Source organism: Crinia signifera, chromosome 1 (genome assembly GCF_055691185.1).
Source record: "Crinia signifera chromosome 1, ASM5569118v1, whole genome shotgun sequence".
NCBI classification, from domain to species: domain Eukaryota; kingdom Metazoa; phylum Chordata; class Amphibia; order Anura; family Myobatrachidae; genus Crinia; species Crinia signifera.
This window is the reverse complement of record NC_139217.1, coordinates 309,452,297-309,477,436: the sequence shown is the minus strand read 5'-3', so window position 1 is coordinate 309,477,436 and position 25,140 is coordinate 309,452,297. Positions and strand designations below refer to the sequence as shown.

The 25,140-nt window shown below is 44.4% G+C and overlaps 1 protein-coding gene across 3 annotated transcripts in view; it reads left to right on the top strand.

Moving 5' to 3' along the window:
* Positions 1 to 1,237: 1,237 nt before the first annotated feature.
* The window catches only part of LOC146078869 (guanine nucleotide-binding protein subunit alpha-14), a 173,289-nt gene continuing 149,386 nt past the window's right edge, over positions 1,238 to 25,140 (top strand). Inside the window, exon 1 of one of the 3 annotated variants that reach the window (XM_083186140.1) lies at positions 1,238 to 1,361. Coding sequence is in view for 1 of the 3 variants with exons in the window: in XM_083186139.1 (XP_083042265.1) it covers positions 11,886 to 12,006 (121 nt within the window). In the remaining 2 variants the exon portion in view is untranslated. Of the gene's footprint in view, positions 1,362 to 11,345; positions 12,007 to 25,140 lie in introns of those variants that run through there. The other 2 variants (XM_083186139.1, XM_083186142.1) reach the window with 2 other exon arrangements.

The window sequence follows — 25,140 nt, the reverse complement described above, 5'->3', positions numbered from 1 at the left end:
GCTCCATGGGAGGTTTCTGACCTCCCTGAACTCGCCTTCGAACACACTAGATGATATGCACAATATTTTGACAAAAATATCATTATCGTGCATATGTTTAATGATGTATGGTATAATGTGTACGCACCTTAAGTTTAATTGGGGCAGATATATTAAGCCTTAACAAGAGATAAACATGAGGGTGATAGAGTGATAAACGACCAGCCAATTCAGCTCTTAACTATCATGTTAAAGGCTGTGTTCTAAAATGGAAGTTAGGATCTATTGGCTAAGCGTTTATCACTCTCTATCACCCTCGTATTTATCTTTTGTTAAGGCTTTATACATCTTCCCCACTGTACTTTACAGATGAACCACATTCAAAACATAATATTTAGTACTGGGTGAAAAGTAGTTGCCATCGGGAAATACCACATTCCTCTCTCTTTTTTGTTTTGTCATATTTCAAACTGCGTAATAGGTGTCATTGTTATTCTCTGGGTTTTGAATTCCCAAGGGAAAGGAGTATAGTTTATTACCACTCAATCAGGGACATAACAGATCTGAAAAAGGCCCAAATTGCAGAATAAGTAAATGTTTTGATTAACCAGCAGAAATTGATCTCTCAGATACCTGAAAGTTAATGTGGGACTACAATGTTAGAGTAAATATGTTTTAAAGATGGCTGGCTGGGGCCACTGAAATTTCTATGAGAAGTGTGCCATGAATATGATTGGCTGTTTTAGATCTGCGGGTCCCTGTATGGGAAGCGGGCGGGCAGCTGAGATCCGCTGACGTCAGCTGCCCACCCCGCCACACCCAAGTCACAGGTGAATTTCCATGAGACCGCCTGGCATTTTCATGAGAAGGCCCATGAAACACTGGACATTCCCATGGGTGCGACTACGACCCGCTGCTCCAGGCCCCCCACCCGCACTGCTGTGTGCAAGCGGTCGGCGATTAATCAATTCGCAATGGCCGCTCGCACAATGCGGCTGCATATGCGCATAAATGTTTATGCGCACTCGCTAAACGAACGCACAGGGGAGCAATCCAACTAGAATAAGGGCCAAAATGTGAAAATAATGAACAAATAATAAAAATGCATTTTCATGTCTCCCAGTAGAGGTCAGTCTTACATGCAAATAGTTGACCTCTCTTTCGCTTAATAAAACTAAAGCGGACTGAGTGTCTGCAAGTAATGTGGCATATATGACACAATGACACATTTGCATTCCTCAGAGATAAAAACTAAACCAGGAAGACAACAAAAATATGCAAGATCTGTCTCTTCTTAATGCATTAAATAGAAGGTTTCACAGAGCAGCTCTTGATAAACTGGTTCTTCCTTCTAAGCAGCCTTGTGATTCCAGTAGCTCCAGGTATGTGATACTAATCAAGCAGTGCTGGAATGTGTTCTATATGAGGGCTAAAGGGAGGGAGAACTGGGGTTTGGTTTCTCTTATATTTCCTTGTTACTAACTCTAACAGTATGTAAGCAGGTGATAAATTCGATGAGTTGTCAGGTGAAGAGTATGAGCCATAGGCATTTCTATAATGGGTTCAGCCCATGGGCCCTCGGGTTCAAGGGGGCCCACTCTGTGCACACTGTACCCATACATTATACTTACCCCTCCCGTGACAGCATCTTGGCTCCGGAGCATCAAAACGTCTGCATTTAAATTTGCTATTAAGGGCATACAACTGAAATATTAGATTTCAGACTGCCTAGAAAATGGTTTAACAGCAGATAAAATTAAAGGTAATTGCTGGGAGATAACATAAGAGCAAAGCTTAGTTTTTTTTAAAGATGTACATGGGGTATATTCAATGCTCTGAAAGCGAGCTATGACTGCGAGCAATGCTGAGAGCTCACCCTCATAGCTCACCGTCTGTATTCAACTGCCCCCCGTCACTTGTCATTTCCACCTCGCTGTTTCTTTTCAGTGAGGTGGAAACGGCGAGTGCGGCAATCAAAATGGTGGGGCTTACCACAAAATGCAGTGCTTTGCTGCATTTTAAGGGAAGGCGATGATGTCCCCGGAAAATTGAATACAGCGAGCAGTCGGCATTGGGGTTTGACGGCAAGGATGGCTTGTTTTCAGCGAGCCTTGCTGAAAACAAGCCATCCTGCACAAACCCCCTCGCCGGCAGCATTGAATACTGCCCATTAAATCATTGGCCTGATAGTTGTGTAGTGTGTGAGCCCAATATGGTCCAGCCAAAATAAAATGTCGTTCTGTAATCTTTTGGACACGTAATGTGTACGGACCTCGAGCCTGATCGCAGGGCTGGGACAAAGCCATGTTGCACTGCAGGTGGGCAAAATAAAAGTTCTAAAAATATGTATCAAAATAAAAAAATTAACCAAAAACCAATAGTTAGTAGATTAGCAGCTATAGTGTTTTTATGATGCCTTGTGAAAAGTGTTAATAGTCCAGTTTTTTTTTTTTTTATGAAAAGCATGCATATTATTTGTTAATATGATGATAAAAAGTAAGAAAAAAAATCATTTTTTTATATTATAAAATTGAAAAAAATATATGTAATTAAGGATGACATTCTATGGATTGACATAAATGCGCATTTTTTTTATCGCACCACTTCGCACTTTTGAAAATCGCTGGCTGGTTGGGTCTGGTGCTGGTTCTTGAAATACGGGGGACCCCTAGTCATTTTGTCCCCCGTATTTCGGGAACCAGCGCCGGACCTTGAGCCTGGCGCTGGTTTCATTAAATCAAGGGAACCCTATTTGTCGGGGACCCTGATTTTATGTCACCAGCACCGGCTCAATGAGCCCGGGGCTGGTTATGCTCTGGCGGGGGACCCCGCGCTGGTTTTTTATTTTTATTTTAACTGTTTAAACTGATTTTTACACCAGAACCCTGCACAGATCATTGCGATCTGTGCAGGGTTCTGGCTAATTCGCCCATCAGAACCTGGTCTGATTTTTGGGCGAATTATAGACACACTTTATACAAATCGCATACCATTAAATATGCAATTTGTATACTTTTTCATGTGAAAACATCTGGATGCGATGTGCTGCGAAAAGCAGCCATCGCATTTCCAGTGTGTCCAACTTGTTGGCCAAAATCGCACTTTTTTCACATTTTCGCAGCTCATTAAATATGCGAAAATGGAAAAAAATGCGATTTCGGACGTTTTTGCGAAAAAACTCGCAAAAGTCTAATATTCTCATCCCATAGAATGTCACCCTAACAGTCTCTTACTTAACTTGTCAGGCCAGACAAATAAGGTGCCTCTCTTGGCCCTGTCAGATAGCGCCCCCTGAGTATTTATAACGTTGTGCAATTATCACAGCACTGCATCGCAGGCGGGGTGGGGGGGCAGGTTTCCAATGGCCTTTTTATCTAGGTACCAATGTGAGCCTCCTTATATTCCAAATAGTATTTGAATGATGTTGGAGGCACCGATCAGTTAGACGGGTTAGAATCAAAGGGATACTTTAAAATTAAACAAATTTTGCTTATGAGCACACATCATCAGTGACATTGGACAATCTTTAGATTTTGGCGTTCTAAGCCATCTGACCTGTCAAAAACCATTTAAAATATTGTCCAGGCCATGATATTGTGGCCAAGTAGGAACCTTTCTTCATATTTGGTGGACATGCCATGAAACCGCCCCTTTTTGGTCAAAGGATCAAACAATTGTGTCCTCTGTGGTTCCACAGTGCCCCCCCCCCCCCCCCCCCTCACCAGCTCAATTGCTTTTGTGTGCCTTCCATTTATCAGCTATCCAACCATATTAATAATTTGCTGCTGCACATCTCTTGTGCAGCTACATAACAGCTTGCTAGATCCTGGAAACAAGCTTCTCCTTCTACTCATCAGGAACTTCTTAATCATGTTTGCTTTATGATGTACAAAAATGGAATGCATCACTAAACTCAAAAATAGCACAGTTTTAGAAGTTCCATTCTATCTGGTCCATATGGGGAAGCGGTCATCTATTAGAATGAACTTAGGTCTACAGTCATTAGGTCGACCCCACTAGGTCGACTGGCAGGAAGGTCGACCTGACTTAAGGTCGACATGGGCCAAGGTCGACATGACTTAAGGTCGAATTTGCATTGCATAAAGGTCGACATGAGGAAGGTCGACTGGTCATACGGTCGACATGGGGTTTTTCACTGTTTTTTGAGCCGACATGTGCCGACAGGCGGTATTTCATGCCCTACCATCCACTAGGGCGTGGAGGAGGTTATTAAAGCTGTGGCGAGCGAAGCGAGCCACCCTGCCCGAAGCATTGCGAGCGAAGCGAGCGATGCGAGGGTCCGATTCTCATTGCCAACTGTGTCCATGTCGACTGTGTCGACATTCAGATAAAAAAACAGTGAAAAACCCATGTCGACCTTATGACCAGTCGACCTTCCTCATGTCGACCTTTATGCAAATTCGACCTTAAGTCATGTCGACCTTGGCCCATGTCGACCTTAAGTCAGGTCGACCTTCCTGCCAGTCGACCTAGCGGGGTCGACCTAATGACTGTAGACCTAAGTTCATTCTGATAGATGTACCGATTCCTCTATATGGTATAGGATCCACAATGCACTTGTCCTGGTCTTGCTTAATCACTTGCCTTTTGTCTTCCTAACACTTCTCCATGCTTGCTCATTTCCCCCCCCTTTTTTTTACATTTCTATTTATTATGTTATTTTTCTCTTCTCCCCAGCTTGCTTCCATTTTCAGCTCTATTTCCCTACCCCCTTACAACCCTAGGATATTCTTTTATACTTTTCCCACTTCTCTATTCTCCTGGACTCTCTGGGAACAACTACTTACTTCTGACTTCCAAGATTATCTAAAGGCCCCCATACACTAGGGCGACTTGTCCTTAGGACAAGTCGCCCCCGACTTCCCCCTGAGCTTCCCCGGCTGCTCCCCGGGGGAGCTTGATTAGATTGGCACTTGATGTGCCATTTTTTACATGTGATAAATCGTCTCGATTTATCACATGTAAAAAACCCGGGGAGCAGGGGGGGGGGGCTTCAGAGCAGGGCTGCTGGTGGGAGCAGGGGGGGCTGGGGACGCTGCGGGGGACACAGGCGGCACATAGAGACACAGGCGGCACATAGAGCCGGGCAGAGGGAGCCGGGAGCTGTCAGTGCTAGAAAAAAAGCCTATACAATGAATGGGCAGCCTGTGATTGGCTGAGCGCACTCTCAGCCAATTGCTGACTGGCTGAGAGAGCGCTCAGCCAATCACAGGCCGCCCATTCATTGTATGGGCTTTTTTTTTTTATTCAGTGCTGACAGCTCCCGGCTCCCCCTGCACGGCTCTATGCCGCCTGTGTCACCCACAGCTCTATGCCGCCTGTGTCACCCCAGCGTCCCGCTGTGTCACCCCAGTGTCCCGCAGCGTCACCCCAGCGTCCCGGCTCTATGCCGCCTGTGTCACCCACGGCTCTATGCCGCCTGTGTCACCGCAGCGTCCCCAGCCGCTGCGTACCCAGCGTCCCCCGCTCCCTCCACCGCCGCCCCACTAGGTCCCAAGTCGGGTGGTCGGACGTGCAGCAGGTCCGACCACCCGACGTAGATCCGATGCGCACGGGACCGCGCATCAGATCTGAGGGGACATCAAAACTAGCCGATTTTGGTCCGATTTCGCCCAGATCCGACTGATCTGGCCAAAATCTGACCAAAATCGGCTAGTGTATGGGGGCCTTTAGTGATCTGCTATATTAAGATACCTTTTCTGAGATTCCTATCGCAGGCACTGTTCACACCTGTTTTTCTGCACTCTCTCCGGAACTGAGATCACGCCCACTGGAGTATACTTACTAAGATGGGAGTTTTATTGAAGATTGGATGTTGCCCATAGCAACCAATCAGATCATCTATATATGTCTAGTGCCCGAGTGTCTCCAAAACACTGCCATCTGTTGGCAGCGAGTGAAACTACATATCTTTCTCTCTCACACATGCACAAACACAGAGGTATACCAAGTGAACAGGTCCCGTAATACTCCTTTCACACTGTCAAATATTTTCCGGGTTATTGTACATGAACACGCATCAACCCGGGAAATTGGTCAGTGTGAAAGGGTCCTGGTAGATGATACCGGGTCCAGCGTTCCTGGATTTCTACCCAGGTCCAGGTGCAGTGTGAACAGGTATCCTGGGTCGACGCAACCCGGGTCCCATTCACTGCAGTGTAAAGGCGCCACTGGAAGATGCTGACAACTCCCAGTGCCGCCCCAGCCCGCCTCAAGATGACGTCACCTGCCCACAGCCTGGGATTTTGTACCCGGCTTGCAAGCTCTGGGAAAGGGGTATAATTATAAGGTAGAAGACTCACAAACTGAGCTGGCTTAAGACCCGGACTCAAAGTGCATTGTAAGCTTGCAGCAGGGCCCTCCTAACTTTTTGACTATCTGTAACTACCCAGTTTGTTTTATCACTGTTTCCAATTGTAAAACGCAACAGAATTTGCTGCACTGTATAAGAAACTGTTAATAAATAAATAAATACATACATACATACATTCACAGTCTATTTTATCTTGTGATACTAACCCCACGTTGGCGTGCTTTAGCATTGCAAGCTGTATACATGCATGCAGTCAAAATCTAGTCAGATAGCCAGTGTTCTCACTAGAGAACACTGATCCGACCAGAACGCTCAGCACACATAGCTGGCACTTCGCATGTGTGCCATCGAAGTGTGCTGAGCTATCTCAGCTTAAGCACATCGGTCATCATGGGGCTTACATCGCCCCATGTGTACGGGCCTTTAGGGTGAGTTATTTTTTTCTGTGCAGGATAAATACTGGCATCTATTCTTGTTACACTGCAATTTAGATTTCAGTTTAAACAAACCTCACCCAAATCAAACTGTCTCTCCACATGTTACATCTGCCCCACCTGCAGTGGTTTTGTCCATTTGAGAAAAAAAGTTGCTTTGCGATCAGGTCTGAATTAGGGCCTTAGTCAAGATGTAAGTTTGGGTGTATGTTATATAACCTTTGTTGATCAAAAAAACAACATTAAAATCGACTAGTGTAATGTGGAAGCCTCACTGCCCACCTTCTAGAAAACTAGGCTTACTGCTGTTTGTCACTGTAATGCTTATGCCATCTGTAGATGATGACAGCAATACAGTACCCATTGCTGGCAATGGGGATCCAGCAGAAGCCTTTCAGGCTGCAGCAAATCCTTCCAGACATTGCTGGGTCCCAGCCAGATGAAAGTGTTATGCATCTTCCGATGTAGCAGTGGATCACAAAACATGGAGTGGGTGTCTTTCTACTCAAGACACCTCCTGCTGCTTTTACATGTTTTGCTACTGAGTCCTCTCAATCTGACCCATAGGGTTAGATGTATGAAGCAGTGTAAGGAGAATTGAGCCAGAGGAGAAGTGGCCCATGGCAACCAATAAGCACTGAAGTAACGTCTATAATGTAATTTTATACAGAGCAGCTGATTGGTTGCCATGGGACACTTCTCCTCTGGCGGACTTCTCCTCCCTTATCACTGCTTCATACATCTAACCTATTGCCCCAGGTAATGGGGCACACGGCGGGTTTCCCCTGTAGTCTGATGCTGACTCTACAATAGAGATTTTAGAAAAACTATATATAAATAAGTATATGTGTACACAACATAGATGATCTGTGCATGTCTGACTAGTGTCAATACTTTACATATTTGTCCAGATTGTCTGCATAATTATATTGAAATATATTTGTCACAGTATGCTGCCAATGGAAATCATAATCCGGCCTGGATTTTGTTCTCAATTTACTCTGTACACAAAGTAGTTTACAAACTGTTCTTGGTTTAACTGACTGTTAGCAAAACTGTGAAAATAACTTACCCATTAAAGCATTGACTTTGCCAAGATAAATATCATAGATGGTGTTTGTAATATTTACTTAAAGTAGAATATGATCTTTCTATCTGTGTTTATCAGTTAGCCTAGACCACAGGTTCTCAAAGTCGGTCCTCAGGACCAGGGGCGTAACTAGAACTTTGTGGGTCCCATAGCAAAATATTGGAAAGGGTCCCCCTATTGTCAATACAATGCCCCTTAGGAGTATATGAGACAGAAGGGAGTGAGAAAGAGGGTGTCAGGAGAGAGAAAGTGATGAGAGTTAGATAGATGGGGGCATAGATGGACAGACAGACAGGGGGGAGCGAAGTTGGGCAGATGGACGGAGCACCATATGGTTGCATAGATGGACGGGTTGGGGGGAGGGGGCATACAGTGATAAACAGATTAACAAAGAATCATATGGGGACATAGACAGTTGGGTGGCGGTGGGCATAGATGGAAAGGTGGGGGAAAGGGCGGCATAGACAGAGGGTGGGAGGGAGTATAGACAGAGAGTGGGAGGGTCATAGACAGCAAGTTTGCACAGATGGGCAGAGAATCATATGTGGGCATAGATGAATACAGGGGGTGGATTGGAACAGAAGAACGCTGATACACACATAGTACTGTACACACATAAATTACTTAGGGGCAGATTTATTAAGCTTGGAGAAGAGATAAACTGGAGATAAAGTGGAGAAAAGGTAAAAGGAGATAAAGCACCAGCCAATCAACTCCCAACTGTCTTTTTCAAACACAGCTGATTGGCTGGTGCTTAATCTCCTTTTACCTTTTCTCCGCTTTATCTCCAGTTTATCTATTCTCTAAACTTAATAAATCTGCCCCTTAATCACTAAGCTTTCTCAGTCAATCACAGAACGGCCAGTCATTTGACAGGTATTTTGAAAATCGAATAGCCGCCACTGTGCGTCCCGTCCTGTAGCGGCAGCGCTGCTATTTGTGATCACAGCATGCCCGGCCAGGTCAGCATCACTCGCCGCACCCGGCACCCGCCGGGAACTCATTTGAAAGCCGCCGACCGCCCCCACTACTGCCGCCACCCGCCCCTACTACTGCCGCTGCCCGCCCCACTGCTCCTCACCGCCCTGCAGCTCCCCATTTGTTTTACATGTGATAAATCGCAAGTGATTTATCACATGTAAAAACTGGCTCATCAAGTGCCAAATTGTATGTGAGCCTCCCGGGGAGCTGCCGGGCGGCTCACAGGAGAATTGGGTCCAACTTGTCCTAAGGACAAGTCGGCCTAATGTATGGGGGCCTTAACAATAAAAATCTGCCGATCACTGAAACAATGTGTGGGCAAGTCAAATAGATTGAAGAAACTATTTATCTGGGGGGAAAAAATCACTGGATCTGAGAAGCAATTAACTGTGATTGCTGATGGCGGGAATCACATTCCATTATGGCGGGAATCACTGGCCTAGACCCTTTGAGATTGAGTTTGGTATATTTTGTTGACCTCGATAATGTCTGCATGGTTGTGACTATGTGGACATCCATTATGTTGTCACCAGCAGTGCAGAGAGGAAGGGTAGTAATTATTTGGGCTTCTTGAGGGGGAGGGGGGAGCAGGTGAGGTCCCAGATCCATGCATCCCTGCACCCCCCTTAAATATCAGCTGGCAGCCACAGCTTCTTTCTCCATTGCTGTATGCAGGCATTAAGTTTATAGGCAGGAGTACTGGGGCATAACAGTGATCAGCATATTGTGTAATGGGCATAAATGTATGCAGCATATTGTGTAATGGGCATCACGGTGTGCAGCATTTTGTGTAATGGGCATTACGGTGTGCAGCATTTTGTGTAATGGGCATTATGGTGTGCAGCATTTTGTGTAATGTGCATTATGGTGTGCAGCATTTTGTGTAATAGGCATTACGGTGTGTTCCATAATGTGTAAAGGGCATGTGTAATGCCTCCTTTTTGTGATGCCACACCTTCTTTCCACGAGGCCTTCGCCGTGCAAGGGTCCCGCCTGCTACAGGTGGGCTTGTGTGCTCAAAATACCACGGCCGATTTCTGGTCCCAGTCCAGCCCTGCCCGAACCCTATCCCTCCTCACATTGCAAAATGCTGATATTACACATGTTGATGTTGTCAACATGTTGACTTTCTGCAGATGTTGTTTCCCTCCATAGAGTCAATACCTTAGCTGGACAAATCTTGTACAGTAGTGGCTAGGTGGTGCCTGGTAGCACGTGCTTCTTGTAGCCTTATATTGGTTAAAAGCATGGTTTTGACCAAGACATCATTCTATACATGGACCAAGATGACCAGGACACCTGACCAAACCAATAATAGATTGGCACTTAGTTTGACCTACTATTGGAAATCCAGCCAGGTGTCCCAGAGAGAGACCACACACACAGGGGTCGATCTAACTGAGACCATGCCCATTCCTAGACCACCCAGATATAGAGAAATGTGGCTACTGCTCCTGGAGAAGGGGGGGGGGGGGGAGAGAGAGAGAGAGAGAGAGAGAGAGAGAGAGAGAGAGAGAGAGAGAGAGAAGAAATGTGTCTGCTCTCTGTATTTATTTAGACTGTTATAAATAGTAAAGCTGCTAATGAGCAGCCCAAGTGAAAGTGACCATTCAGAGCCACAGATAGTGGAGAGGTGTCTGTGTGCTGGGGGTGTATGCATGTATGAGAGCATTGCAGGAAGGGGACAGCAGCTACAGAGATTTTGGCTGCTCATATACTGTGGCACCACTGCAGAGTGTATGTAGGCATATATTGGACTAAGCAACTTGTCTAAATAGGAATGTGCTCTCATTGCAAATATCCTATGAGCAAAGAGAAACACTTGGAGCTTATGTATGTGCAGCATTTACCTGAGAACTGTGCATCATTGTGGTAACGGTAGCAGCTAGTTCCCCTTCGCCGTAAGGACCTGGGGAGGAGAGGGGGCGGGAGAGGGGGCGGGAGAGGAGGAGCAAGGTCAGAACAAGACAACTTTTTTTTGAGCCGACATGTGCCGACAGGCGGTATTTCATGCCCTACCATCCACTAGGGCGTGGAGGAGGTTATTAAAGCTGTGGCGAGCGAAGCGAGCCACCGTGCCCGAAGCATTGCGAGCGAAGCGAGCTATGCGAGGGTCCATTTGGGTCCCTTCTTCTGAACTTGCTCCTCCTCTCCCTGCCCCATCTCCTCCCCAGGTCCTTACGGTGAAGGGGAACTAGTCTCAACCTTGTGGTAACTACTGCAATTTAGCGCAAGTTCTGGAGACAGGATTGTAGTAGACTAGCTGTGCGTCCCTTACACCCACCCAGGTCCCAAACACTCTCCAACGCTGGCAGGGACCACATGAGAGCGGTGTTTCCCACCGGGTGTATTAGTGGGCACGCCTGCCATGTATGTGCCCCAGGTGTAAGGCAGTGCCCCTTGCTGTGTGAGGTGGTATTTGGCAAGTAGCACCCTCTCTCAGTTCTCTTCTCACACCCTGCACAATGCCAGCAGTTCGGGGAGCCCTGCCCTAGTGGTGCTAGAGGCAGGAGGGGGACGTGTGAGGAAAGAGCCGCCCTCCTCTGCCCGCCTCTTTTTACTCCAGGAAAAGAAAGCTCCTCTCAGTGGCTGCTCCCCGCCGCCCCGGCTCTCTCCTCTCCCTGCCTGTGGGCTCCTGTCCATCTGCTGGTAGCAGAAGAGACCTCCTTGTAAGTTGCCACCATTCCTCCCCCCTCTCTCCTGTGTGCAGGTCCCCTCCGCTCACGCCACACACACATGCCTGCGGGAGGGAGCGCTGCTGCTGCCGCTGGGGAGCTCATGTGTGACTAGCACGGCTGCTGCAAAACTTCCCCAGGGCAAGGAAGGAAGAAAGGAACAAGGGATTCATTGGCTTTGTCCAGCTCCCCCCACCCTCCCTCCTCCCGGGATATCTGCTGGAACTTTTGCAAGACAGGCGGATAGGCTGCTGTTAGACACCCGGTGGGCTGCACTTGCTGTCGGGGACACGGCGCTGAGGCTCTCTGGCTGCTACCATTGTTACCGGGGACTTTGTGAGACCTTGTCCCGTCCCCCTCCTGCCCTCCCGGTCGTACTGTGCTGGTAGACGATGGCTGGCTGCTGCCTGTCTGCGGAGCAGAAGGAGTCCCAGAGGATTAATGCAGAGATCGAGAGACAGCTCCGCAGGGATAAGAGGGATGCTCGGAGGGAGCTGAAGCTGCTGCTGCTGGGTGAGTGCTGCTAATGATCTGTAATGAGTAACCGGCTGGGAACAGCAGGCACAGATCTGCACTGGGGGAATGGTGCAGCCGCCGGATCAGCCTGCAGCAACCTGTAACCCTCCAGCTGTTCAGGAGCTGCGAGCAGGCCCTGGTGGCAAGAGCCTGCCGGGAGCCTGGGACTTCTGGTTCCACAGCAGCTGCAGTGCGGTCTGCAGGCAGGGATATGGACCTAACTTGTGCAGGGCTTTTGATTTCCAAGTTCCACAAGAGTGAGATAGTGATCAGTGCAAGGTCACAAGACTCCGGAATGGAGGGAGCTCTGACCCTTGAACACTCATTACAAAAGCTGGAGGTGTCCTTTACAATGGGCCAATTCCACTTACATGTATTGAGTCACTTTAGCACAGGCTAGCACTTCTCATGTGGGCCAGGAAGGCATTACTACACTGGTATACAGACTGACATGTAGACCTAGGTGGGAGGCAAAGGTGGTGCTTTGACCAGTTTTTTATATTCTTAATGTACATTGTATTCTGTAGCATGGAAAGTATGAAAGGCTAGCAAAATTACCATGCACTACTATTCTTTGTCCAGTTTTGTTTAATAATCAGCTGGTTTTCTGTTTCCCAATGATAAACAGTGTTGTGTGTTTGTACTTTTATAATATAACCTTGTGCCAACTGCATGTTATAATCAATCAGTGATCACATTATTTTGAGTACTTTAGGCCAAGCACACACCAGTATGATATTGGCACAATTTGTTGCTTCTAGACTAAAGCTGGGTACACACTGGGCGATATATCATCAACAATGTGGATGACCACCTTCAAGCCTATGGTGTCGATCTTTTTTTAGGTGCGGATGATTTGAGAATGCAAATCATCATGGCACTGGGTGCATTTTATGGTGTACAGAATTCATCTAAAACTGCTTGCACCTCCATAGGTTTGTGAGCAATTTTAAGCAAAATCGGCTTAATTTGGGTGCCGTTGCCAGTATTTAAATGTGTTGTACCCTTCGGAGCTAACATGATCGACCACTGTGTTTTTTTGTTTTGTTTTTCCTTCAGTTTGCCTGCTATTTGTACAGTTGAATTGTGAAGGAACTGTATTTTCTAGGAGTCTGATACTTACACATTTTATTTTTTCTATTCCTTGTCTATAGTCTATTTATACTAAAAGGGCAAGGTACATTATAATACTTTACCATGTAGTATTTCCTCCAGTTAAATATCAGCCTATTACAGATGGGCAAGTGTTTAGAAGCAGAGAAACCAGTGGTAATATTCACTATATGGAAGTTATGAGAACTTGACATTTGCTTTGGAATATGAAGTATGTATGCATGAACTACAAAGTAGACATTCCTCTCTTTATGGCAGTGCTGTACAACCAGTCCCACAGACTTTTCTGCACCAAATGTAGGTTCTCTATATTCGTTTTGTTGCATGTTATCTATTAAGTCTTCAGAGGACAAACGGCAGAGACAGTAGATTAATTGATCTTTAATGGAAGTAGTTAGTCAAAAAATGGTGTAGGCCAGAATGACACCTCCATGATTTATGGCAAGGCTTCTTACCATTGAGCACTTCAGAATCACTTTATTGCCAAGTATATCAATGTACAGCATACATAATACACAGGAAATTTGTTTCCGATAACCACTGCTCCCACACAGTATACATACATAACAGACCAATACAAAACATGATCATTTTAAGGGGAGAGCATCAGGGTTGTATTTAGATTCATGTGCCGAGGTTAGCGCAATGGGGTGGAATCGCTGACCTTTGACCTTAGAGTTTATTATTGAAGTAGCTTGGGGAAAAAAGCTGTTTCTGTGTCTGGCTGTCCTCGCAAGTTGAGAGCTGTATGAACAAGTTATGGGCAGGGTGGGAGTGGTCACTGATAATTCTTTTAGCACGTTTTGTAACCATTGACCTATATACGTTCTCAATGGCCAGGAGACCCGATCCTATGATTTTTTTCCGCTGCTTTTACAATTCGCTGTAATCTATTTTTGTCATAAGCCGAGGACAAGCCATACCAGACTATGATTGAGGTACAGATCACGGATTGTATAAGTGCAGAGTAGAAGAACTTTAGGAGTTCCTGAGGCAGTTTGAACTTCCTGAGTTGACGTAGGAAGAACAGTCTCTGTTGGGCTTTTTCCACAATGCCATCGATGTTAGCCCTCCACTTCAGGTCCCTGGCAATGTTGGAGCCTAATGGTGTGTACACACGGTGCCTTAAGATCCTATCCACGATCCGATCAGATAGGATCGTGGATAGGATCTTAAGGCACATCCGATTTGCATCCATTCTTGACTATAAAGTGCAGATCTGCACTATATAGACAAGGCAGCCAAGACTTTCTGGCTTCCGATACGTGAACGCGCGTCGGGATCGCAAGGGTTAAAACCCTTGCGATCTGCATCCGATCCGATGCTGACTATATCGTCAACATCGGAAAGGAAATTGGACCGTGTGTACACACTACAGGTTGAGTATCCCGTATCCAAAATGCTCGGGACCAGGAGAATTTTGGATAACGGATTATTCCGTATTTTGGAATATTTTAATATTTCAATGATGTATTTTGAAGTATCTTGCATTTATGCTGTATAAACACATAAAATAAACACAAATATATTTTATTACCACATAAAATACATACAAATATATTTTATTTGTTCAAAAAACAAGGTTTCAAAACATGAAACAAAATTTGTGTAATATCTCAGATATTGAATTTGAATGCCAAGCAATCATTTTCTTGTACATACAGTATAGTGCCAGTTACATATCATGTCCTCAGTAGGGCTGTTACAGATGTCCCCAGTGAGTTTTTAGCTAAACAATTTTTTTTTTCCACTTTCTGGAAAGTATGGTTTTCGGAATAATTCGGATAACGGATATTCGGATACGGGATACTCAACCTGTATAAGAATCTGAAGTATTCCACTACCGCCACTACACTACCTTCAACAGTTAGTGGGGAGAGTAGGGGGATTCTTCCTGAAGTCTATAATCATCTCTACCGTTTTTGACGCATTCAGCTGTAGGTTGTTGGCACTACACCAGGTGACTAGCCTTTCCACCTCTTCACAAGGATTTAATAATCAGCAATCCTGTGGTGGCATGTAGTGGGTAACATTTTTGCAGAGCTTACCTCTATTTACTGTAAAGAATACCTGTCTCACTTTTTTGAGGATGTCTGTTTAAAAAAAATAACTTTAAAACTATAATGGACCTATTCATTTCACTTTGAAAGAAGTCTAACACTCTCTCTCTGCACATGTTACATCTGCCCAAACTGCAGTACACATGGTTTTGCCCATTTTGAGAACAAATATGTACTGTGATCAGATCTGAATAAGGGCCAATGTCTAGGTTGACACCAAAAAGTCCACATGCATATGGTCAACACAAGCAAAAGGATCACCATGGAAAAGGTCAACATGAGTTTGTCACACTTTTAAAATGTATTTTTTTTGTTTTTACTTTTTTCATACATTACCATCCAAGTGTAGCCTGATTAGGAATGGTAAAGTGGGCATGGCCTGATGTGAGGGGACATAGTACACTAATTGGGGGTCACATCCTTACATGAAAAGTGTTTCTCAACATCGACTTATCAACATCGAGTGCTTGTTGACTTAATGACTGTTGTCCTAGACTTGTCCGAGTTACGCCTCACCTGTGGTGTTATTTGTGTAGAATAGTCTAGAAAGTGCCTTAGGAATTTGGCAAAATGATGTAAGAGATTAGTTTTTAGGAAGTGCTTGATGGTTCAGAGCCAAATGAAAAGAGGTGAGTAGGTCTCGTCTGTTAAACTTTAGACTTAATCGTCATTGGTGCTGGTAGCGTAAGCTGGCTGGCACTGGGACCACCAAAGGCAGGGAATGTCAATTCATTACACCACTGGAATCTTTTTAGGTCAGCATACTTGGCATTATCAATATGGAAGTGCAGTGGATAAAGGTCTTGGGCAATCTGCATTTAGACAGGTTTTCTTTGGTGCAGCACATGCTATTTTCCATTTAGTCGGGCATATTTTATTTAGGAACTGGTATGGATTTCTTCTAATGTCCATTCTGCAGACATGTCTGAACCATTTCAAATGCTGTCAATTAATGTAGGATTCAATTGTCGGTTTTACTTGTAACCTGTTTGTGTTAGCATCTCATTTGAAAGTGCTCCAGTCTTGTTAGACCATTTTTAAAGCAATGTCAATAATTCTGAACCATAAAGCAATCCTTGTTCTAACCTAATGTTTTGTGGCAATGAAAATGTCCTGCTGGTTCCGGAGGCCTTTTTGTCAGGGGTGCAAAGGCAACTATGGCACAACATATATTACTTGTGATGATGCTTGTAGTTGCAATCTGTTGACCGCTGATAGTTGATAGTTTCACTGTCAGCAGAAAGTTATTGACTCTCAAAGCCCTTCATCATTATAGCCCAAGGTACTTGAAGCAGCTTCTGATTCCTAATTGCCTGTCTCGATTACTGCGATCTGCATATTATGTGCTATTAACAAAACCTAGAATCTGCCATAGCCACAAATGCTCTGACTCTATGGAACTCATTCCTGCACAGTGCGAGAGGCCCCCCACTGTAGAATCCTTCAAAAATAGACTCAAGACTTTCCTGTTCTCTCATGCATTTTACTAATATCTGCTGCTTGTGTTTTTTTTTTTTTTTGTGTGCTTTAAAGAAGAACTTTGAGTGCTATATAAATAACTAGTGTTCCTTGTAGGAACTAGGGTGGGGAGGGTTGGACCGGGCCCGCCGACGTCACTATTTTGGGCGTGCCCGGGTCGCCGACGTCACAAAAGGGGCATGCCCGGTCCGCGCCGTGACGAAAAGGGGCGGGCCCGGCCGGCGGTGTCACGCAAAGGGGGCGGACCCGGCCACCTGGAAGGCTGTACACTGCCCGGGAAGTGCTGGGCATCGCTATGTACAGCGGCGCTGGGCTTCCCCAGTCACAACAGCAGTGACAAAGGCAGGCTGTTTTAGCGGGGCGCTGCCAGAGGGGCAGGGCGCATTTTGCACTTCGGGCAGGGCGCAGCGCCACGCTAAAACAGCCTAGCGGGAACACTAAATAACTAATAATAATAATATTGCTATTTAAAAGCATCCATTTGTACAATGTTTCCATCTAGGTTTAGCTTAAAGGGCCATTGTTCCAGTAAAAATGTATTCTTTATGCCTATGTCGGGAAGTATGTTTTTTTGTTTGTATCTCAAAAAATCAATAAAAATTACTGAATAAAAAAAAAAAAAAAAATGTATTTTTTTTATTTTTTTTAAACCAAGCTTTGCTGCATTTATCCGGAGCTTATTTATATTTTGTGCACCCTCCATGTTTTTGGCTCAGAAAACTATATCCCCAGTGTAGACTAGATGTGTGCGGAAAGGTTTTTCTAAGAATCCAGTACATCGCTATTTTGAAGAGCATGGGCAATACTATAGAGCCAGCCTTGCTTTATGCCAGATGAGATTGTGATCTATTGGGACATTTGGCCAGCATATTTAATTTTCTTTAATCCATTGTTGTGGAGTGCTTAAGGGAGCTATGTCTGTTCTCCACCTTGAGGGCACACCAAACAGATTCTCAATCCACACTTGTCAACGGCACATTTTTAAAGTCAACCACAACTATAAAAAAGTTATTTCTTTGATTTGTAGGTGTGATTTGCGCATTTGCCTGATAGCGAAGGTATGGTCACCGCATACACTACCAGCCTAAGGGTCTAATTCCAACTGAATAGCAAAGCAATTTCTCTTTCTTCAATTGATAAAACCAGGCTGCACTGTGGATGGGCAGATATAACATGTACAGAGAGAGTTAGATTTGGGTGGGGTGTGTTCAAACTGAATTCTAAATTGCAGTGTATAGGCCCCCATACATTAGTCTGACTTGTCTCTGCAGCTCCCCGGGAGAGATTACATGCGATTAGGCACTTCATGTGGCAAGTTTTGCATGTGATAAATGGCATGTGATTTATCAAATGCAACTCCCGGGGAGCTACAGGCGGCGGACGCTGGTGAGAGGACCAGGTAGCGGGGGACAGCAGCAGGGGGATGCCCGTGACTAGAGAGCCGGGCAGAAGGGGTGATGGCAGCACAGGGAGCCGGGCAGAGGAAGCCGCTGCCGGGCAGTGCGGCAGCGTCGGGAACAGCGCACTTAAAAAAAAAAAAAAAGCCCTTACAAATGAATGGGCAGCCACTGTTTGGCTGAGACCTCTTTTTCTGCCCAGCTCCGTTGCCATCCCCCACCTGGCTCTGGGCTGCACATAAGATTTAGCAAATCTTTTATGTGCAGCCTGTCCGACCTCCTGACCTCCGATCCGATGCACATGGGACCGCACATTAGGTCGGACGGGATGTTACATGTGCGATTTTCACAGCCCGATTCCTCGTATCGGGTGAAATCGTGACCAAATCGCATGGATGTTGTTAGTAAAGTCATTGCCTCTGTAGGTTTTTTTCAGTTTGTAGGGTCACCGATTTGCAGGGATCGGACCAAATCGGCTCAGTGTATGGGCACCGTAAGTTTGTTTACTCGTATCTCTTCTCCTGATTTTCATGTTTCTGCTGAGAACTTATCACTGCCTGGTGCTTTTCCATTCTTAATCTTTTTAATTGCTCATCTAATTAATCTGCATTTGAGGGTTATTAGTTAAGAATGCTTTCAGTATCTCGGTGGTCAGGATACCGGCGTTCATGATAACTTTTGTTTTCTTGGGCTTTTCCTTTCCTCAATGTTCTTTATTTGCTTTGAATTGTGTGTTGTGTTTTTTTATTTTATTTGTTTGTTCAGGTGTATGAAGAGTTTAGGGTCAGTAGAAGAACATGTGCAAGTTAAAAACCATTAGGTTCTTGTGTAGTCGCTTTTAGATAGCGTAGCGAGCCACCGAGCCCGCAGCTTGGGCGAGTGAAGCAAGCCCCGCAAGGGGACTCAGACGCACGGCGCCATGAAACTACACAAGTACCAACCAGGTTTTTGAGCTGAATTCAAAAAATTTGGCGCTTTTAGTTGCATTTTTAGCTTTGCTCATACATAATGATCTGATCCGACTGGTGCTCCACGCATTGCTCTCAGGTCATAGAAGACACATGTTTTTGTATGAGGAAATAATCCAGTGTACCTTTTTGTCATTACCATTTGGGTCGATTATATTCAAAATGTCAATAGAGAGCTCCCGGCTCTATTCCAATCAGTGCGCTGCTAAATTGGAGAATGCCGGTCTTTGCAACTAAAGTGCCCCATGGCGAAAGCAGAAATCCACTAGTTGGTGGTAGTAGCGCTCTGATAAATTATAGCACCAGGAGTTCCCTCCCGATCCTATTCACATCGTCATCTATAAAATCGACCCCATCATTAAAGAACATGTCAAGAGATGGTTTTGTGCATGTTAGAAATAGGTGTTTCAAAAAAAGGTACTGGCTATTGCTGGCCATACATTAGACTTTCATCCAACCATCCCACTAGTTGGTTGTTTGGACTGAAAATCTGGTACAGTATGGGAGCAAATGAAAATATGGTAACAGGGCCTATGAACATTGAATAGCATATATGCTAATTCTCCCCCCCCCCCCCCAACCATGTAAATGTATTCTATTATTCTGTTTAAGCCTTGATCGTTACCACTTACTAATTAGTGTTGTATATGAGAAAATTAGGAGTGGCCAACCAGTCCGACTTGGACCCAAAATTCTATACTTATGTTAAAGAACCAAGTATACAATTCATGTGTGAGCCTAACGCAGACTATAAATAACCTACACATATCTAAAACACACACTCATTAAAATTTGCAATATCTTTCTATAACAAAACAATCAAAATGTATATTTACCTTTTTGTATATTTAAATTTCTGTGGGACTTCGCTCAATTCCTTCAACATGCCATCAGACCTCCCCATACATTCCTTATGCATCTATCAGCATCTCCCACGAGCTTTAGGGAGGTATTTAATCCCCAACGCTATTTCCGACTGGGGAATAGTGACAGCATTGAAACAGTAGTTGGTCAGCATGGACCCGACTTTTTAAAAGCAGTCGGTCCCGTGTTGCTGAAAACAGCCATGGATTGTTGAGATCATGGCTGGATCTTGACAATCTACGGCTTTGCAGACAAGCCCCTTTTCGTTGATCGATAGGCGGGACATTGAATCACACCTGCCAATAAACTGGTGAGTGTACCGAAAACGGCCCAGGGTCCCAACGGTCTGGACCCGAGATTGAATACCCCTCATAAACAAAGTCACTCCACTACCTCTTCTGCTGTGCTGGGTGACTTTCCTGCAGTGTGCAGGTGTGGTAAAATGATGAGGCTGCTCTTGATCTATTTTATTCTCTGCTTTTTTTTTGCAAAGCTGGTAATAAGTCTGATTGAGAGCAGCTGGCTGGGAGCCAATCCTCCCTGACATTGCAGATCTACTACACCTTCTCCCCATACCAATACCGGTCATCTACCCAATTTCAAAGAACCATGAGTTGGTCTTCTTTATGATTGTATTTGTAAAAGGATATAGTTTATGTATGGAGTTTAACATTTATGCAGCATATTCCATAGCACTTTCCCTTTAAGTAAATGACATAGTGCTTGACAAGAGTATGCAATCATTCATATCAGTGGAGTTTACAGTATAACCACAATTTAAAATCATGCCAAGTACTGGTGTACGTTTACTTGGTCTCTAATTGTAGTAACAATTAATTATGATGAGCATAATAAATGTGATTAAACATTTATTTTTATATAAGTGGCCTTTGAACGTCTATGATTAAGATCTTACACTGTGTTATCATATTTCTAATGCGCATGCCCTGACTTAATATCAGGCACAGCAGAGCTAAATTGCTGCTGTGAGTGCAGTTAGTTTGTATAGTGCAAGGTGCAATCAGTATACCATAAAATGACCATAGGCCAAACTACTATATCTTTGATATTTTACTGTTTTTGTAGTAACTTTTTTTTTTTTTTATGGTCTTCATGGTGTTCTTCTATTAGAATATTTCCTACAGCTCTCTAGAAACCGTTTTTGTAATCGATAGAATTGGTTCAGAGACTTACAGATGGAGCGGTAGATTCGCCAGCCGCCGGAAGGGGACACTCGCTCATGATATTCGGTATCCTATTACCCCTGTGAAAACTGATGATTTTACCGATTTTAAACTTTCTGCTTCACATGAAAACACACGTGTTCAGTGAGACCTGTGCGTTTTTGCCCAGATGCAGTCCCATTGTCACTGAAAACAGGCTGCTTTTGGGGATTTATGATTCATCTGCCAAATCCATTAAGCCATGGCTCTCACAGTTTTATCTGGGCTAATCGCAGGGAATAGGATATCGCACTATCACGTTTGCTGGGCTGTAGCACATAAATATTTATTAACAATTATTGTGAGCCTTTTGCTTTCTTTGGTTTGTGGTCCTCTTTTATTTTATGTGGGGCCTGCAACAAGGTAATAGTTACACACATTTATTGAGCAGTTTGGTCTGTACATTGGCTGGAATGTAGGTAAAGCATTATGGGGCAATTCAATTGAATTGATCTGTCATTGAATAGCGCTCAACGGAACAGTACAGTTGTTTCTCTGTTCAGGCACAAATGATAGGTTACATTTCTGCTCCCAGCCTTGTGAAATGTGCAGAAAGTCAGTACTTCAATATGGACATCCCCCGTAGTACTTTAGGAGGGTTTATCCGCTTTGCACGACTAAACCTGGCACTAATGGGTATAATAATAAATTATTGTTATTTATATAGTGCCTTTCTCCTAATAGAACTCAAAGTGCATTAGCCTTTTACAGCACACAATACAAAACAACTTAACGAGGGACATTAGGGAAATGCTTGGGTGAACAGAAAAGTCTTGAGTCTATTTTAGTCTATTTTTGAATGTTTCCAGAGTGGAAGCTTCTCGCACTGAGCGGGGAAGTGAGTTCCATTGAGTTGGAGCCACAGCACTGAAAGCTCGACCCCCAGATGAATTCAGGGAAATTCTGGGTACTGTTAGTAGTCCTTCATCAACCGATCGCAGTAATCTAGTGGGACAATAAGGGATCAGAAGCTACTGCAGGTACCTTGGGCCCTGGTCATGTAGAGCTTTAAAAGTCAGTAAGCCAATCTTGAAAATTATTCGAAATCCTCTAGGCAGCCAGTGAAGGGAGTACAGAATGGGTTTTATGTGACTGGAACATGGCTGATTGGTTAATAGCCTGACAGCTGTATTTTGTACCATCTGCAAGCGGTGCAATTATTTTACTGGGAGACCGAGGTAGAGGGCATTGCGCGATGATACAAATGCATGTATGACTTTAGGCAGATCTTCTGAGGTAATTAAGTGCTTGACTTTGGCTATATTCCTTAGATCAGCGGTTCTCAAACTGTGGGTCCTGACCCCAAAGTGGGTCCCGGCCTTCTCAGCATGGGGTCGCGACTCCATGTTGCTGACCATCAGGCTGATGACTTTTCTAATGTCAGTCAGTGATTCAAGGAGTCTGAAAGATCTGTTGAATTGTCTGTTATTTTAGACTCCTCCCATCAGTTTGTGCCTCCACAATGCTGCCATGTATGTACTGTATGCTGACTACACGTGTGATGTGATGACCTTCTGCAATAACTTGCTGGGGTCCTGTAATTATTTTTATTGTCTAATGGGGTCCCAGATCAAAATACTTTGAGGACCCCTGCCTTAGATGATAGAATGAGGATTTAATTGTTGCTGATATCTGATGTTTAAGTGTCAAGCCACTATCCAGGACAACACCAAGATTCTGCACATGTTCCGTATTTTGAAAGTTCTGCACCCTCAAGCGTAAGTCCTGTTGGTTTTCTCTTCTGCAGTCTTGTTCTGTGACCTATAATAAGCACCTCTGTTTTATCAGGGTTCAGTCGCAGCCAACTGGCACTCATCCACTCCTGTCGCTCAGCTAGACAGCCATTTAGGGTTGGTATTGGGCTCTCAGTAGCTGGAGCAAAGGACAGGTATAGTTGTGTATCATCTGCATAGCAGGGGTAGACCAGGCCAAGACTTTTGATTATTTCACCCAGTGGTAGCATGTTAACAGAAAAAAGCAGGGGAGATAATATGGAACCCTGCGGGACACCACATGGAAGTGGCACTGGTGATGATGAATACACTCCAGATGAAACTCTGTGACCTACCAGTGAGAAATGTTTCTTCTGGGGAAGACGCAGGTAGGAAGATCGGGATCGCCTGGATTTTGGCCTCAAAATGTTTGGGATTTCTAATGCTGGCAGAAGACTTGGTTGTAGGCCGCACCTCTGTCAGCGGAACCAGTTTGTGAAACAACTTTTTGGGATTTTTTTTTCACCTGTCTCGGGCAAGTCGAAAGCAAATACCCAAAAGCAGCCATATTTACAAGTGAAAAATGGAGCTGCGGCCAGCAAAAAACACCATTTTCAATGAATTTGTATGTTTTTTTTTTAAGACTTTTTTTTCCTTTTGCATGAAATTGGATACCCCTTAGTGCATCACAATGCTCCATGTCCAGCAAAGCCCCCCATGCACTAGCTGATCCCTGCTGATATTGGCTGTGGCAGGACCTGGCGACGGGTCAGTTTTTGTCAGGTGCATACACATATAGTTGCTCAATACTGGGTATATGGGTTACCTGGGTATAGCTCCCAGTCAGCTCCTGACTGTTCAGTTATAGTCTGGATTTAAAAAGGCACAGTTAGGAGCTGATTGGCCGGTGATAAAGTATCAGGCACTTTATCACTTCTCCTTCCTTGTCACTGCTTCATACATCTACTCCTCAGATTCAGTGCCTGAGATGGTACACAAACTTTGTTATCATGTATTGAAACTTTGTTTCATGCACAAATAAAATACGTGCGTGTGTTTATACATCATAAATGCATGAACACCATCCTCAAGATACCTTATTTAAATACAGACTTCTCAACATTAGACTACCTGTATGTAGGGCAGTGTGCGCGCTGAGAATCGTGATGGAGTGGGCTATACTTGCACTGCTTTAGCAAGGCTACCCCCTAGTTTTCGTGACTGTAGGCATATGGACACCGGCTCTGTGAGCTGGTGGCCATGCCCACAGCTCCTCTGGCTGTAAGAATAGATGTTGTGCAACAGGTGACTGGGGACTCCCAAAAAAGTGAAGGTCCTGTGAAAAGCAGGAAAGTTGGGAGGTATGGAAATAAAATATTCTGAAATATGGAATAATCCATTATCTAAAATGCTTCTGGTCCCAAGCATTTTTGTTAAGGAATACGTAGAAAAAATAAAGGCGTTTATATCTGATTAAATGATTCGCACACACACTTAAATATATATGTGTTAATTTATTTTATTTTGACTTCATATTATATTTAAAAAGTTAAATACCTAAATATAAGGTTTACGCACCAGGCAACTCTTGCAAATCTCTGTACATAAACTGGACTAGGACCTACTCCAATTTAAAAGGATTTATAAGCAGCTCAAGATTACCAGACGTTGGCAATACTACCCAGCAGTCCTTAAGGCTTTCTTTCCTCAGATGGATCTTATTGTAGGGGTTGACCGTTCAAAGTGAATAGCCACGTTCTTCAAAATTCTGGGATTTACATGGCCTATATGGTGTAACAAATTACAGCTCACCATTATCACTTCAACTCACTTCCCTGAGTTCAGGAATCCCAGCTTGTGTGTGTGTGTGTGTGTGTGTGTGTGACTTCAGGTATCTATATAAATACCTCTCCAAGGTAATTGTCTAACAAGCCACACCTGAATCCGCCTTTAAACTAACAGATAGATCCGTCCATTAAAGCTCTTAATAATTGTAATGCAATCCTATATGTTCATACTTTATCAATAAACATTCATTTAAAAAAATCTGTACAGATTTTTGCTATCCATTTACTTGATGTAGCCAGCGCTAGTGTAATGCTATATACTGTTAACCCCCTTCTGTTTTGTTGCAGTAAGAGACTTTGGTTTGTTGCCTACAGCAAAACATCTGAGCAGCAGGTGCTGGAAGTCACAATAAAGTAACTGTAAAAGTTATTTGGAGCCACCCACACATAAATCTATGTGTCTGTCTGCAGGCAGCATAGCAGGTGCCTGTTGAGAGATATCCGGATGATGGATCTACAGTGTCTAGG